General features: G+C 65.9%; 3 protein-coding genes across 3 annotated transcripts in view; 2 read left to right on the plus strand and 1 right to left on the minus strand.

The window, feature by feature from the left end:
- Positions 1-5,133: 5,133 nt before the first annotated feature.
- Positions 5,134-6,893, plus strand: EMIHUDRAFT_469647 (hypothetical protein; the record flags this gene model as incomplete). Its single annotated transcript, XM_005774798.1, has 5 exons — positions 5,134-5,799; positions 5,882-5,950; positions 6,075-6,140; positions 6,215-6,319; positions 6,397-6,893. The coding sequence occupies 5 exons, from the start codon at positions 5,134-5,136 to the stop codon at positions 6,700-6,702; spliced, it is 1,212 nt and encodes a 403-aa protein (XP_005774855.1). The 3' UTR covers positions 6,703-6,893.
- Positions 6,894-9,711: 2,818 nt separating this feature from the next.
- Positions 9,712-12,228, plus strand: EMIHUDRAFT_240380 (hypothetical protein; the record flags this gene model as incomplete). Its single annotated transcript, XM_005774799.1, has 4 exons — positions 9,712-11,054; positions 11,445-11,604; positions 11,863-12,048; positions 12,166-12,228. 4 exons carry the CDS (start codon positions 9,712-9,714, stop codon positions 12,226-12,228), a joined length of 1,752 nt encoding a protein of 583 aa, XP_005774856.1.
- A 953-nt stretch (positions 12,229-13,181) lies between these two features.
- Positions 13,182-14,214, minus strand: part of EMIHUDRAFT_469649 (hypothetical protein) — a gene marked incomplete at its 3' end in the record, with an annotated part of 4,032 nt that continues 2,999 nt past the window's right edge. Inside the window, exons 6-7 of the mRNA XM_005774800.1 lie at positions 13,283-13,432; positions 13,182-13,226 (exon numbers count right to left, since the gene is read on the minus strand). Coding sequence (XP_005774857.1) covers positions 13,182-13,226; positions 13,283-13,432 — 195 coding nt within the window. The remainder of the gene's footprint in view (positions 13,227-13,282; positions 13,433-14,214) is intronic.

A 14,214-nucleotide genomic window follows, 5' to 3' on the forward strand; every position in this document is an offset into this window, starting at 1 on the left:
TGCACACCAAACAAAAACGCGCGCGCAGCGCGCTCCAGCGGCGCGCAGCGCCGCCGCAGGTGGCGGACAGCAGGTGCGCAAATTTAAACGCCATTTTCGGTTTCGCACTTTTGCCAAAATCTTCAAAATCCGGTACAAATCGACTTAGGAGATTTTCCGTGCGCAGCCGGCGGGGCCCATGGCGGGGGCTGGCCCCCCGCTGCCAGGCGGCCAGCCAAAAATGTTATAAACACCAAAATTGGGTTTACATAGTAAACTGCTTGCCAGAGGCCTCAGCAACTTTGTACATCATTTTGGTCCTTTCTGTGTGGGCATGAGAATCGTTGGCGGGGCGGAGGCACGCGGGCGGCGGAGGCGGCGGCGGACGACGTCTACTTCCCCTGTGGTAGCTTAGCGATCAGGGAGGATCTACCTGTTCGGCCTCGAGGAAGCTGCTGGGGGAGAGGGGGGGAGAGAGGAGAGGAGGAGAGGGGAGAGGATGAGAAGAGGAGAGGAGAGGAGAGGAGAGAGGAGGAGAGAGGAGAGAGGAGGAGGGGGAGAGGAGAGAAGAGGTGGGGGGTGAGAGGGAGGGAGGGAGGGAGGGAGAGAGGGAGGAGAGAGAGAGAGGAGAGCCTTTGAGCCTTGGCACCAGCCAGGCAGTTGATTTGGCCCTGGCACCAGCCTTGGCAGTTGAGTTGGCCTTGGCACCAGCCTTGGCGGGCGGGCACGCGGGACATGCACGGGCGCCAAGGGGCGCGGCGCCGACAATCACGGCGGTGATTGCGGCGCAGGTGGGGGGACGGGAAGTCCGCCGGCGTTGCCGGGGGCCCAAGGAAGCGCGAGGGAAAAATTCCGCCGCTGAGGGCGCTCGTGCGGCAATAGCCGGGTGGAGGGGGGAGCGTGCCGGACGGGGCGTCGTCGCGCCGTCCGATGGTCTGCTGCCCCGCGCAGCAACCGTCGGGCGACGACCCGGGGGCCAAAAACCCGGCGACGACGGCGCTCTGGATGGGGCGTGACCTCCTGCCTCCAACCTCCTTCCTTTTTGAGCAGGTGTGACGCCGCGCAAGCGACGCTCCGAGATCGCCCGAGATAGCGCGGCGCGGCCCCGAGATCGCCCGAGATAGCGCGAGATCGCCCGAGATAGCGCGGCGCGGCCCCGAGATCGCCCGAGATCGCGCGAGATCGCCCGAGATCGCGCGGCGCGGCCCGGGGCGGGGTGGATGGGTTGGGAGCGAGGAGATCGCGCGGCGCGGCCCGGGGCGGGGTGGATGGGTTGGGAGCGAGGGGGCGGAAGTGTTCAGTGCGGTAGATGGCGAGCTCGAGGCGCGTGAGCCGGACTTGTGAGCCGGACCACCCCCTCTTGTTCTCTGCGTTGTTGAGCCAGGACTCAACATACTCGGGCTTGCTCATCCCAAACTGTCACTCCCCTCTCTCCCGGCCGGGGTGGGGCGCGCGCGGGTGTGCGGCGGGTGTGAGGGATGTCTGTGAGCCCGAGAGCGATATGCCATGTCCGCCTTCCGTTGTTTCATAACATCGAAGGCTAAGCTCAAAAAAAAAAACAACAAATCTTTTTGATGCCGCGCGTTTTGGGAGGAGAAGAGCGCGGGCTTAATCGATTGAGCGCGCCGCGTGCAGCCGGGCACGGAGTTGAAACCATGGCCGCGGCTCGCCTTATGCCGCACCTCGGCGCCTCCTACGGCGCACCTCCGGAGGAGAAGAACGGCTACGCGCCCCAGTGGGTGCGCGACATCGAGTATGGCCTCACAGGGAGCCGGTGGTGCGGCATCGGCAACCCGCCGTCCGTTTGGTCGGGCGAGTGCGTCGTCGACGCCCAGGACGGCGCATGCAGGCGGCACGACCTGTGTGGGGTGGTGGAGAAGCTGCCTCCGCCGATGGTCGGGCTCGCTCTGGCGTGCGCGTGCGACCGCGACCTCTACGTGAACTCGCCGTCGAGTGTCGTGCAGGCGCTCTACGGCGAGAGCTCAGGCTGGCCGTGCGTGGACTGTGTGTTCGAGCACGGGCCCGACCAGCCCTGCACGAAGACATTCAAGTTCAGCAAAAAGTACGACAGCGTGTACGAGGGCTGGCAGGGGTGACCGAGCCTCCACCCCGCGGCTGCTGCCAAGCCTCCCGTCGACTCCGGTTCGCGCCCCGCCAGGCTGTACAAGGTCGACTCCCTGGACGGCTGCCCGCTCAACAACCTGACCTGCAACACTTGCACTCCACCTCCGCCCAGGCCGGCGCCGCCGCCCTCGCCGCCCATCGCGCCCTCCAGCTGGTTCTCGCCGTTCGAGCGCATCCCTGGAGGGTCGCTTGGCCGCTGGGCGGCCATCCTCCCGTCGCCTCGCTATTCCTTCCACCACCCCGGCTCGCGCGGCGTCGTCGCCCTTGCCGACGGCTCGTCGCTCGAAGGGGAAGCCGCGCCGCCGTCGTGGCTGCCGTCGCTCGTGAACGCTGGAGCGCTCCCCGCGACTCGGAGCTTGCGAGGAGACTCTGCCGCTGCTGCCGCCGCCGCCGCCGCCGTCGGCGGCGTTTTTCTCGCCGTCGCGTTGCTCCTGCGGAAGCGGCAATGGACCGCAAATGAACTGCTTTGATCTCCTCCACGCTGCGCGGGCTTCACCAGCTTTTGCGCGCTATAACCTATATGTGTCGACACATTAGAGTAGGTCACAGCTGTGTGCCAATCTTTCGCATATTCATATCCTGCGGAGCAGGTGTACGTGCATTTGTTTATGACCGCGCAAGACAAAGGGTGGCTAAGGGCTCTGCCCGCAAGGCGCCCGCGTCGCCGACGCGGCGGTACCAGGCGTTTGACAATTGACTAATCCCGCAATACACACACCCCCACACGAGACGACCAAATAGCGAAAATCCGAATACCGTGCAAAAACCACGGAATCTCGGACGAAGAACGTCGGGGCAAGTTTGGCAAACGCTAAACATGGGCGATCCGGCGCTTCCTTCGATTGGACGGACGAAATGGTCGCGGAAAGCGGGACCCGGCATCGCGACATCGCGGGTTCACCATATGCCGAGCCTGCTCGGCCTGCCATGCGCGCGCGCGCCTCGCCCGAGCGCAGCCACCTGCGGACCTGGCCAGCCTGTTCCTGGCTCGTGCCCAGCCTCTCCTTCCGCTGCCGCCGGCCTCGCAGTCCCGCCAGCCATCACGCTGCAGAGCCTGCGTAGACGCCACAGACGCCAATTCTGCAACCCACAGCCCCGGCAACTGAGGGCGAGGGCCAGCAGTATACGACGACGATGACATCTCACACCCCGCGCTGGCCAGCGCCATCAGCCCCTCTCACGGCCCGGCCCAACCTCCCTTCGCTAGCGCCGTCGCCTCCAGCGCCTCCAATCAAGTCGCACCTCTCTTCTTCAGCGAATGCAGCGGCAGCACCACGTCATCAGAGGCCGGGCGGACTGGCGGACCTGCATGCCCAGCCATGCCCCCCACTCCCCACCCGCTTGGATCGATCAGCTGACAGCTCCACCAGCTCCCACCAACCACCGCGTGGCGTGTCATGGAAGCAGGATAGACAGACATAGAAAGCATGAACCATCGAAATGTCTGATCTCCAAAAAGAGCTGTCGGCCTGCCGCGCGCGCCCGCGCCCCGCCCCTTTTGCGCAGCAAAACCTTAAACTTCATGGCCCTCCAAATTCGGGTCGGAGCGTAGCGGAGTGGGACCCGAGTTTGAAAAAGGCGACGGACGCTTGCGTCCTAGCCTAGGCATTCCTCGAAGAGCTCCCCTCCGTCTATGTTCCACTTCCACTTGAACGCCGCCCCGGCCTCGTCCTCCTCGGCCCCGCTCTCCGTCGCCGAGGCCCTGACAGCAACGCGATGGCCCAATGCGCCGATGCGCTCGGCTCTCCATGCTCTGTGCCTCACCGCGTCGCGGCGGAGGCGGCGAGCACCTCGTGTGCCAGCGGCCCCCGCGGCCGCCGCCACCACGTAGTCCTCGTCTTCCATTTGCGGCGGGCGCCCGGCAGCCAGCGGCAGCCGGCGGCAGCCAGGTGCAGCCAGCGGCAGCGAACGCAGTACCACGCAATTCGCCGCCCTCGTCCCGCCAACTCGTACCCCCCCCCCCCCCCCAAATCTTCTGGTTCCACTTCCTACATATATAGGAATCCTACCTGAAAAGTCTCTATCTCTTAAGTGGCGGCCAGAAGATCCGCCCTGGGATCTTCGGCGCAGGGCGCCGTCACCGGCCCCATGAGCCCCCTACGAGGCCATTCAGTGCTCATGTGGCACGACCTGAGCAGGCCTAGCAATGCCTCGGGCCGAGCGGCGCCCAGAATTGTTGGTGCTGGCCAGCAACGTGGCCGGCGAGTGCCGTCGTTGCATTGGTGGCGACCACCGCTGAAGCGGTCAGCAGGTGGGAAGGCATCGCTCTCTTTGTGAGGGTATTGTACGTATTCATTGTCTGGTCAATACTTCTGCCTGGGTGGCACCTGTGTGCCCAACATGGCGACCCGTGGCCTCCCTCGTGAGTCCACCTCGCGCTGATCATTCTCGTCGCTAGCTCAAGCCGAAAAAGTGGTCCACCGACACCAGGAGGAGTACAACCATCATGGCCGCAGCCTCAGACTGACCGGGTTAGGTCATCTTACCGGCTTGGTGGCCCAGAAGCGCGACATTTGCTGCCCGCAGAGCGCTAGCAGCCCACTAGCCGGCACGTCTGTGCGTCGTGCGGGGCTGAACTTCAGGCACTCTGCACGCGGCTTGTCGTCTAGAATAGCTCAACCCCGGCCAGTGAGTGATGGATCTGATCATAATCAATCCCTACTGTGCTGGGGGGCTCTCAGATCAGCCGTTCAGAGCTCTGACATTGGTTCCCGGCAGAAGATCCTCCAGAGGATCTTCTGCCGTCAGCCGAAAACCCGTTTTCAAACGAGACACAATGACCCAACAATCAATGGCCCCCACGGCCCGGACATGCAGCCGACCCGGCTAGGCCAGCTGGGCCATCGGGGCGGCCACCAGCGGCCGTAGGACCGCGCTGCGGTGCCGAAAGGGGCTGGAAGATCCGCCCTGGGATCTTCGCCACCTAAGAGATACACACCTGGAGGTAGCCCGCTCCCGTCGCACTTCCGTCGCCGTGTGTAGAGCTCAGCAGGACTCGCTCCACTAGCCAAGCCGCTGCCACCGCGAACGATGTCACCGCCACGCGTGGCCGTCATCGGGGGTGGCGTCGCTGCTTGCTCTCTCGCGCACGGACTGCGCGACAGCCTCGCCTCCAGGGCGGTGTCCCTCCACGTCTTTGAGATGGGCAGAGCGTCGGGAGGTCGAGCGGCGACGCGCGGAACGCGAGACGACCCCGGCCTTCGAGTCGACCACGGCGTTCCCGCCTTCGCCGCGCTGACGCCTGAGTTCGGCGCCCTCTGCGAGAGCCTCGTGGCCGCCGACGTGCTGCGACGCTGCGACGGCGACGGCTCAGCCTTCGGCGTGCTGCGGAGCTCCGGCACTTTTGAGGCGGAGGACGCGGCCGGTGCCCCGACGAGGTATCGGCCACCGGTCGGCAAGGGCATGAACGCTCTCTGCGACGGCCTGCTCGGTGGCGAGTCCACGCTCGCCAACTTCACGCCCAGCACGATGGTGACGAAGGTCGAGCCGGTCGCAGCACAGTGGAGGCTGACCTCGAAGGGCGGCGTCGACCTGGGTACTTTCGACTGGCTCGTCGTCTCCTCGACGGGCCTCGCGCACCCTCGCTGGCGCACCACCTTTGGCGGAGAGCCTCCCCTCGTCGAGGCTGCCGCGGCTCTCGGCGACACTGCGCTCGACGCAACCCTCGCCGCCCTCGTCCCGCTGCAGTCCAAGCCCGTCACGGCCGCCGCGCCCTCCGCGCTGCGCCGAAGCGGCGACGCGCCCCTCTCTCCGAGCCTGCTCGCCGCCTCCCTCATAGGCTGCGATGCTTGCATACGGCTCCGACGCGGCGGCCGCGTGGGCGTCGCTCCCCTTCTTCAAGGCGCAGGTGGAGGCGCTACCTCGGCGCTCTCTCGGCGATCTCTCGGCGCTCTCTCGGCGATCACTCGGCGCTCTCTCGGCGATCTCTCGGCGACATCTGTCGCCGACATCCCCCCTTCTTCGAGGCGCAGGTGGAGGCGGACCCCGTCCTCTCTCGCATCGTCGTCCAGCGCGTCAGCCAAAGCCTGACCGCCGTGGTGCTGCACTCCATCCACGAGCTAGCCACATCTCGGGCACATCTCGGGAGATCTCGGCTGTATCTCGGGCACAGGTGCTGCACTCCACCCACGAGTTTGCCCGCTCGGCGGCGCACGTGTACGGCGCAACCTCGACCGCCGCGCGCATCGCCGGGGCAAAGTCGGACGCGGGCGAGGAGGCGCGCCGGAGGGCGGAGGGCAAGCATCTGCCGTCAACGCGCGGCCTCTCACACCGGCAGCGTGCGCCCTCGCGTAGGGACGCATCCTCGACGCGATGCTGGTCGCGGCGGAGAAGCGGCTGGGTGGCCTGCTCGGTCCTGCGGCGGCGATCCGCAGCCCGGCCTGGGGCCCGCACCTGCACCGCTGGGGGGCGGCCTTCCCGGACGCGCCCCTCCTGCCTGAGGGTCGGGCCGTGGTCCCGAGCGCGCGGGTCGCCTTCTGCGGCGACTTCGTGGAGGGCGGCGAGGGGCGAGGGGGCAGCGTCGAGGGCGCGGCGCTGAGCGGGCTGCGCCTGGCGAAGGCGCTGCAGCGCGAGATCGGGGGACTGTGCGGCGCGGATTGATGACGACTCTGGTGCCTTTGATCTCATCGTTGCAGCCAGCGTTTGGCGCATATGGCGGCGCCCTGTCTTCTCCTGCATGTGCATGTGCATGTAGCATATCTGAGCATGTGTGCACATGTACATCAATCATCATGTTCGATGTTGTTGTGTGTGCATGTGCATGCCAAATGCAAAAAATAGGAGGAAGTGCACAGACTACACAAACGTCCAGAGGCCCCCTGCATCAAGGAGGGGGGGCGAGGGGCATCTGGCGACCCTTGCCACATTCTCTTCATTATTTGTGCAAAACTTTTAATTTACGAAAGAGCCGCGTACATTCGGCACTTGGGACAGATAGAGATCTTGCGCTCTGTGCGTCTTGCAGTCCCTATTCCTCCTCCTCATCCTCGTCCTCGTCCTCGTCCTCCTTGTCCTCCTCCTCGTCGTTCACTCCCCATTCCGCGCAGTCGCAGCAGCAGTGCCGGTGGTACCCACATCCTCCGCAGGTGGAGTTGCAGCTCCGGTGGTACATCTTGTGGCAGCTGGAGCACGCCTGTCCAACGCCCTTGTGCCCGCCAGCGGCATCAGGGTTGAAGACGCCGCATCCTCGGCACTGCCACATCGACAGCTGACCATGCTTCTCAGCAAACCAGTCGTGACGCGCCTGCTGAGAGGTCTTCGTCCACGCCTGCTCAGAGGGCCACCGCTCGATCCTGGCATCGATGAAGCACGCCTCACACGCTTGCTCCCAATCCGGCACGCGTGTCAGCCTCTCGCAAATCATGCACTTCTGCGACACGCCCAGCTGCAGCAGGTTGCGGCCGCTCACGAGCTCGAGCGAGTGCACTCGCGCTTTGTTGACACGTGCGTTCGGAAGGGAGTCGCCGATTTGAATTTCGTCGAGAAGAGCGGCCGCGACCATCTTCGGCACCGGCACTCGCAGTCTCGGCCACGCCGCCTCCACCGCAGCCTTGTGCGCCTTGTTCAAGACGGCAGCTCGCGAGAGGAAGTGCGCATCGCCCTGCGCTGCCATGCCGTTGAAAATGGACTCGCAGAGGTCGGTTGGGAGGTCGGTCAGTCCAAGCGGATGAGCCTCCGCGTACGCGACTCGGACGGCGCGGCGCGTCAGGACCTGCCCCATTTCTTGCAAGATGTGGCCCCACCGGAACAGCAGTTTGGGTTCCAGCGTTTTTTTTGTGGTATCTGAATTCTCTCTGCCGCCATCCCATCCCCCCCCCTCCCCCCCCAAACCGGTTGCCTGTCCGGTTGCGCTTTTGTGTGCTCGCGGGGGAGGAGGACAGGGTCCGTTGTAAAAAGAAAGAAAAAAGACCAGAGAGGTGTAGGGAGGCGGGAAAAGCCAAAAAAGCCGTCAAAAAAAGCTCTCTCTCTCAAAAAGCCGGCCAGCCTCCCGTTACGCGATTGCTCGCGAAGCGCAGCATGATGCGCGGCCAGCGTGGGAGCAGGTCGGCGCCGACGCTGCCAGAACTAAGACGAGACCGCGACCGACGGCGGGCCGTGCTGGCGAGCATCCGCGCTGCTGACGACGGGCTCGAGACTGACCTTCAGAGCGACGAGATTCTCGCATGCTTTGAAGAGGCGCTCGGCGAACGGCAGCCAGATATGGGAACGGATGCTGCAGCAGGGCGAGAGGCGAACGCCGAGAGTGCGGAGGCCGCACCGCGACTGGAGGCTGCAGCAGAGCAGCAGAGGGAACATTGCCCTCTTCCTCTTCTTGGAGGTGTCACGGTCCTCTGGGCGTTCATCTGCCTCTCGAGCGGCCGCGTCGCAATCACACTCGCCGCCGTCTTAATCCCTCGGTGTATTATTATTAACAACGAAGGCGCTCTCAAGAAAAAGACAAGAAAGACGAGTCTCGAGTGCGGGGCTGGGCCCTGGGGCCGTCAGGCTGTCAGGTGCTGTCACAGGCGGTGCTGTCAGACGCTGTCGGAGCTGTCAGAGCTGTCAAGCCGCTGCTGCGGAGCTGACCGCCTGTCAGAGACGTAGGGCCGGTGCTGTCAGGTGCTGTCAGGTGGTGCTGTCGGGGTGGCGGGTGCTGTCAGGGGAGGCCTGCGTTGCCTGCGTTATCCCTCCTCCTCCGCGACTCCCTCAAGGCCGGCCGAGCCTCTTTCCACCCAGTGAAGAGCTTCCTCAGCCACTCGATGTGTTCCTCTCTCTTCATTATGCGCGCCGTAGCCTCATCGTTGAGCTGGATCCTCTGCACCGCTCCCGTCGCCGCCTCGGCCACGACTTGCAAGTTCCTCGTGACCCCGGCGCCAAGGTCCCTCCGGCTCTTCTCCGAGAGATCATCTACCAGCGCCGGCAACACCCCCCCGCGACGGCTGGGGCTAGTGCATCGTACTTCGTACCCGTCCTCCATCCAGCACCCTACACGCTATAGCGTCAGGCTATGACTTTTTGCCGAAAATAAAAGGGATAAAAAGCGGTATCCGGTAAGCGCCAGCCCCGAGGCAGAGCCCGCAGCCGCCGCGAATAATGACGCACACACGCACACACCGATATGGGGCGCGCCAAACCCATTCTCCCATTTGACAATGCACAGGAAATGCTCGCGCATGTGTGCGATGTGCGTTCATGCCTCTGACACACACATACCCCAGCCACACTTATGACACTTATCACCCCAATGAACACGCCAGTGAGGGAGGGCGAGACGATCGAGGGGTCCCGTACCACGCGGAATCGACCCTATCCAGTGCTCAAGTGCTCAAGAGGAGACCGCAGCCAGTGAGAGTAGATCCACACCGCAGGGTTCCGGCTCCTACCCGGATAGGGGGTCTGTTGGCACTGACTCGCGCCAAAACGCCCTACCTACCTACCTATCCCCAGGCCGCGCAGCGAAGCGAAAAAAGATGAAAATAGGCGGTACCTACCTATTGCAGGGCCCTTTTGGGCCAAACACGACCAACCTACCTACCTATCTGGGAGGGGCCAGCCAGTGTGCAGACCCCCTATCCGGGTAGGAGCCGGAACCCGGCCCCCCCCCCGGAACCCTGCTCGCGGCGGAAAGCCATGAAGGTCGCCATTGTCGGCGGCGGGATCACTGGCGCGTCTGCAGCTTCCAGCCTGGCAGGCTATGGCATTGAGGTCACCGTCTTTGACCAAGGCGGCCGTGGGCCTGGCGGGCGGGCGTCCCACCGGCGGGTCGATGCGGCGTCGGGCACGGTCGGCCCTGACGATTCGTTGCTCGCGCCCGAGGACGACTCGACGTACGAGTTTGACCACGGCTGCCAGTTCTTTCGAGCGGACTCGCCGCAGATGCGTGCGATCACCGAGCGGTGGGTGGAGGCGGGCTGGGCGAGCCGCTGGGAGGGGCGGTTTGGTCGCCTTGGCCGCGGCGCCGACAGCCGCGGCTCCAACGACTTTGCTGCGGCGCCCGACTTCTTTGGCGTGCCTGGGAGTGAGGGCCCGGTGTACACGGGCGTCGGTGGGATGCACCGGCTGCCCCGCGCCATCCTCGCCGCGTCGGGCGCCTCTGTGCGGCGCGGCGTCCGTGTGTCTTCCGTGGCGCCCGCGGCGGGAGGCGGGTGGGCGCTGCGTGGCACCGGCGGGCTGGCTGCGCTGCACGACACCGCCAACTCGATCGCCGACGGCGTCGACGACGCGCCGCTCGGGGTCTTCGACGCGGTGCTGCTCACGGACGCGTCTCAGTCGCTCGGCGGCTGGCACCGCGCCTCTGCGGGGCTGGCTGCCGGCACGGGCAGCGCGGAGGCGGTCGGGCGCGTGCGGCACCGCGTGCGGGTGCCGCTCTTCTCCGCCATCGTCGCGCTCTCGCACCCGATCGGCGAAGCGGTCGGACTCGACGCCTTCACCGTCAGCGGAGGCGGCTCTCCCCTCTGGTTCGCGGCGAGGTCGCAGTCCAAGCCGGGCGTGCCACGCGGGGCGGCAGAGTGCTGGACCCTGGTCTCGACGGCGGACTACGCGGTCCGACAGATACAGGAGACGCCGATGCAGTCGCCCTCGGGCGCGTTTCGGCCGCAGGAGGACTCGTACCTCCTCTCCGAGCCCGGGCCGGCCCTCTTCGACGCCCTCCTCGCCGCCGTCGCCCCCCGCCTCGCCGCAGCAAGTGTCCCGCTACCCGCAGCCGTCTACATGCACGCGCAGCGGTGGGGCTCCGCCCTACCCTCTCCCGCCTCCGTCTTTGGGCGCGACGCGGACGGCGCGCACAAGCCGCTCGGCTCGGCCGCCTCCGAGGCGGTGGAGGTGTGCGGGATCCGATACGCGCCCCGGCTGCCCCCGCTGGTGTACGACCCTCCCGCGCGGACGATCGGGCAAGGGCCGGCCGAGGAGCTCCGTGCCATCGAGGGCGTCGACGACGGCGGGAGTCCAGACGCCGACGCCGCCGACGCGATTGAGTGCGGCGGCGGCCTCTTCTACGCGGGCGACTTTTGCTCTCGCCGCAACCCCGGCTTCGAAGCAGCGGCACTCTCCGGCGCCGCGGCGGCGGCGCTCCTCCTCCAACGCCGCGGCGAGTCTCTCGAGGACGTGTCCAGGAAGGGTCTAGGAAGTGTCTCTCGAGGAGGCGAGTCTGCCTCGGCGACTCTGCCGCGCCCCGCCGTCGCAACGTCGCTGGCAGCGGCTCGCGCGGCGGCCGACCGGCTCGGCGAGGCGGCGGAGGCGGCGGGGGCGACGCGCGGGCTCAACCTGCAGCCGGCCGGGCGGGGCCGCTTCCGCGGCGAGCGTGCGCGCGTCTTCGAGACGGCGGCCGGCGTGCGGCTCGTGTACCAGCTCTCCCTCCGCGCGAGGACGCCGATCCTCCTCCTCGGAGGCGGGCAGAGCGGTCGCGCGCTCGCCTGCACGACGCCCTGCGGCGCGGAGCACGCGGCGTGGGCGGGCCACACGGTGCTGCTCGTCGACCGTACCAATTGCGGCTCGAGTGACGTGGCGTACCGCGGCGGCGCAGAAGTGGACGAGCAGGCGGCCGATCTCGCCGAGCTGCTCGACGCGATCGCCGCCGCCGCGCCGCCGCCGTGGGTCTTTGTGGGCCACTCGAGCGGCGGCCGGCTGCTCGGCCGCCTCGCCGCCCGCCGCCCTGACCTCGCCTGCGGCCTCGCCCTGTTGATCCTCACCGGCGGCCCAGCCGCGGCGGACGGCATCGGCAGGCAGTACTACACCCGCCACGCCGGCGTCGCGCGCGGAGGGATGGATGCCCTCCTCGCGCAGGGCTTCTACGCGGAGCGGGCCGCGGCCAACGAGCGGGTCGCCGAAACGCTGCGAGCCATGCCGCCGCCCGCCTTCCTCGCAGCGATGGAGGCGTCCGCCCGCCTCCTCTCCGACAGCCGCGCCGAGCCTGCGCTCGGCCTCCCGGCGGCGGACCTCCGCCGGCTGGGGAACACGCTCCCGATCTTTGTCTGCAACTACTACGGCGACGGCGAGCACGACGGCATGCACACCGCCTCCACCAGCCGCGCGGTGGCGGCCGCCGCGGGCGCGAGTTGCGAGCTGGTCATCTCGAAAGACGTACAGGTGTGGCTGCCCGCCCTGGCCGCGTTTGTCGGGCGGGTCTCGGCCGAGGTGCTAGCGGCGTGAGAGCATCGAGCGCCCGCGCCGCATTGTTGTTTCAGTGTCACACACACGACATTCACACCGGTATAACCCAAATTTCAACGAATGACAGGAAGTTTGTCGTATAAGTTTCTCGATTCGGGGCTTTTTGTTTTCCTTGCAACCTAGCTGCTAAAGTATACGCTCTAGGGGTTCCCCCATGCCAGGAGTTTCGGGGGCGACGGGGGGGCAATTTCGCAAACCCTGCCCGGCCCCTAGCGCCCCCCAGTTAAGGCCCAGGTGTGGCCTAGGCTAGGGCATCAGAAGGGACCAAGAGGAGTCCAGTCTGAGCCATAGAGCCCATGTGGATGCCATGTCTTTGCCCCCGAAGGTCGCGTTCAAAGTCAGTCAGTCAGTCACAGTCAGTCAGTGTTTACACACGTCCCGCTAGCATGGACGACGGGGCACACGCACTCGCGGAACGCAGGGCATTACACACGAGGCGTTGTGTGCGTTCTCAGGGAAAGGCATCACCAATACTTTTGTCTGGTCGCGTTCAAATGCCCGGAGAAAACCCCACGGTGCACGGACGTTAGAGAGTACACACATACAAGTGGGCCGGCGCGATCACCGAGCTGTGACGCTCAGGGAAGCCTGATGAGGTGCTGATTTCTTTGCCCAGAGGGCTGGCCTTCGGCCCCCAGGCTGGATCAGCTGAGCAAGGTTTGGGGAGAATCCCCCGGGGTCAGATCTTTCAGATATTTTGACGGAGATGTGGACCGAAATGCGAAAACGAAATCTATCTATGCGGGGGGCAGGAAAAACGGGGTGATGTCAAAAATGTGGTGCTTGCGCACAACGCAACGGCGTGTGAGAGAGCATCTCAGCATGATGTGATGGGAATCACAGAAAATGAAGAAAATGAGCTTCGAGCCGCCGGGCGGGGAGTGCCCCCGCCGTGGCGCACGACTCTTGCGACTATAATCTACCTCTTCTACCTAGCGCTTGGCGGCGTTGATCGCGACCTCGCTCTGGGGGACTCCCTCGGCGCGGCAGCGAAGGCTCGGTGGTCGGTGACTGTGTGGTAGGCACGCTGCACCCTCATGAAGCGGTTCTCCGCCTCTCGCCTCGCCTCAGGGGAAGCGCCGCGAATCTTGTCGGGGTGCAGCTGCAGCGAGAGCTGCCGGTACGCGGCCTTGACCTCCTTGGCCGAGTACCAGCTCGCCGGTCGCGAGGAGAGGCCCAACTCCTACCGCCATGCACTACCAGACGTCAGGGGGCCGCACGCGGCATCGCGCGGTGTATTCAGAGCACCGCGTGGACGCGAGGGCCACGAATACGGCTGGAGACACTTGGGCCAGTGCCTCCTCGCGCTGCTGGTCGGAATACGCGGATCTGTCTGCCGCATCTAGGCCTAGAGATATGGGGAGATGGGGGGAGATGGGGGGAGAGACGGAGCGGTCTTCCGCATCTCAGCTAGCGCCTTGTAGGCGTCGCCCAGCGAGAAGCCCACGCGTGCCCACCGAGTGCCGCCAACGTCCCAGTCGAAGCACCTGATCGCGCGCAGCGCGCCAGCTGGTGAGGACGACACGCAATCTCGCCGAGATCTCGGCGGCGGGGGTGGGTGGGAGGGGGGGGGGGGGGGTCCCCCTTGTTGATCGAGTCGGGAAGCACGCAAAGCCGCTCGAACGAGCGGCCTGCCAGCGCCTGCAGCGGCTGCTTGACGCAAATGGGCTCGGCCTGGCGCCGCCATCCCCAGGAGTACAGCCTACCGCGCCGCCGCGTGAGAGTCAAGAGCACCCAGGAGGGGGGTATGGGTGGGGGGGGGGGGGGGGGCTTTTAAGGAAAACTCCAAAACCCCCCAAAAAGGGGGGAAATTGGAAAGAAAGGGGGGGGGGGGGCCCCCCCCCCCCCCCCGTTAGGGGAAAAACCCCCCCCCCCCCCCCGGGAAAAATTTAGGCCCTTTAAAAAGGGGGGGGGGGCTTTTAGGGACTCCTGGGCCCCCCGGGAAATAAAAAAAATTGGGGCCCC

The sequence above is a fragment of the Emiliania huxleyi genome (assembly GCF_000372725.1).
Source record: "Emiliania huxleyi CCMP1516 unplaced genomic scaffold EMIHUscaffold_307, whole genome shotgun sequence".
Taxonomy (NCBI): Eukaryota; Haptophyta; order Isochrysidales; family Noelaerhabdaceae; genus Emiliania; species Emiliania huxleyi.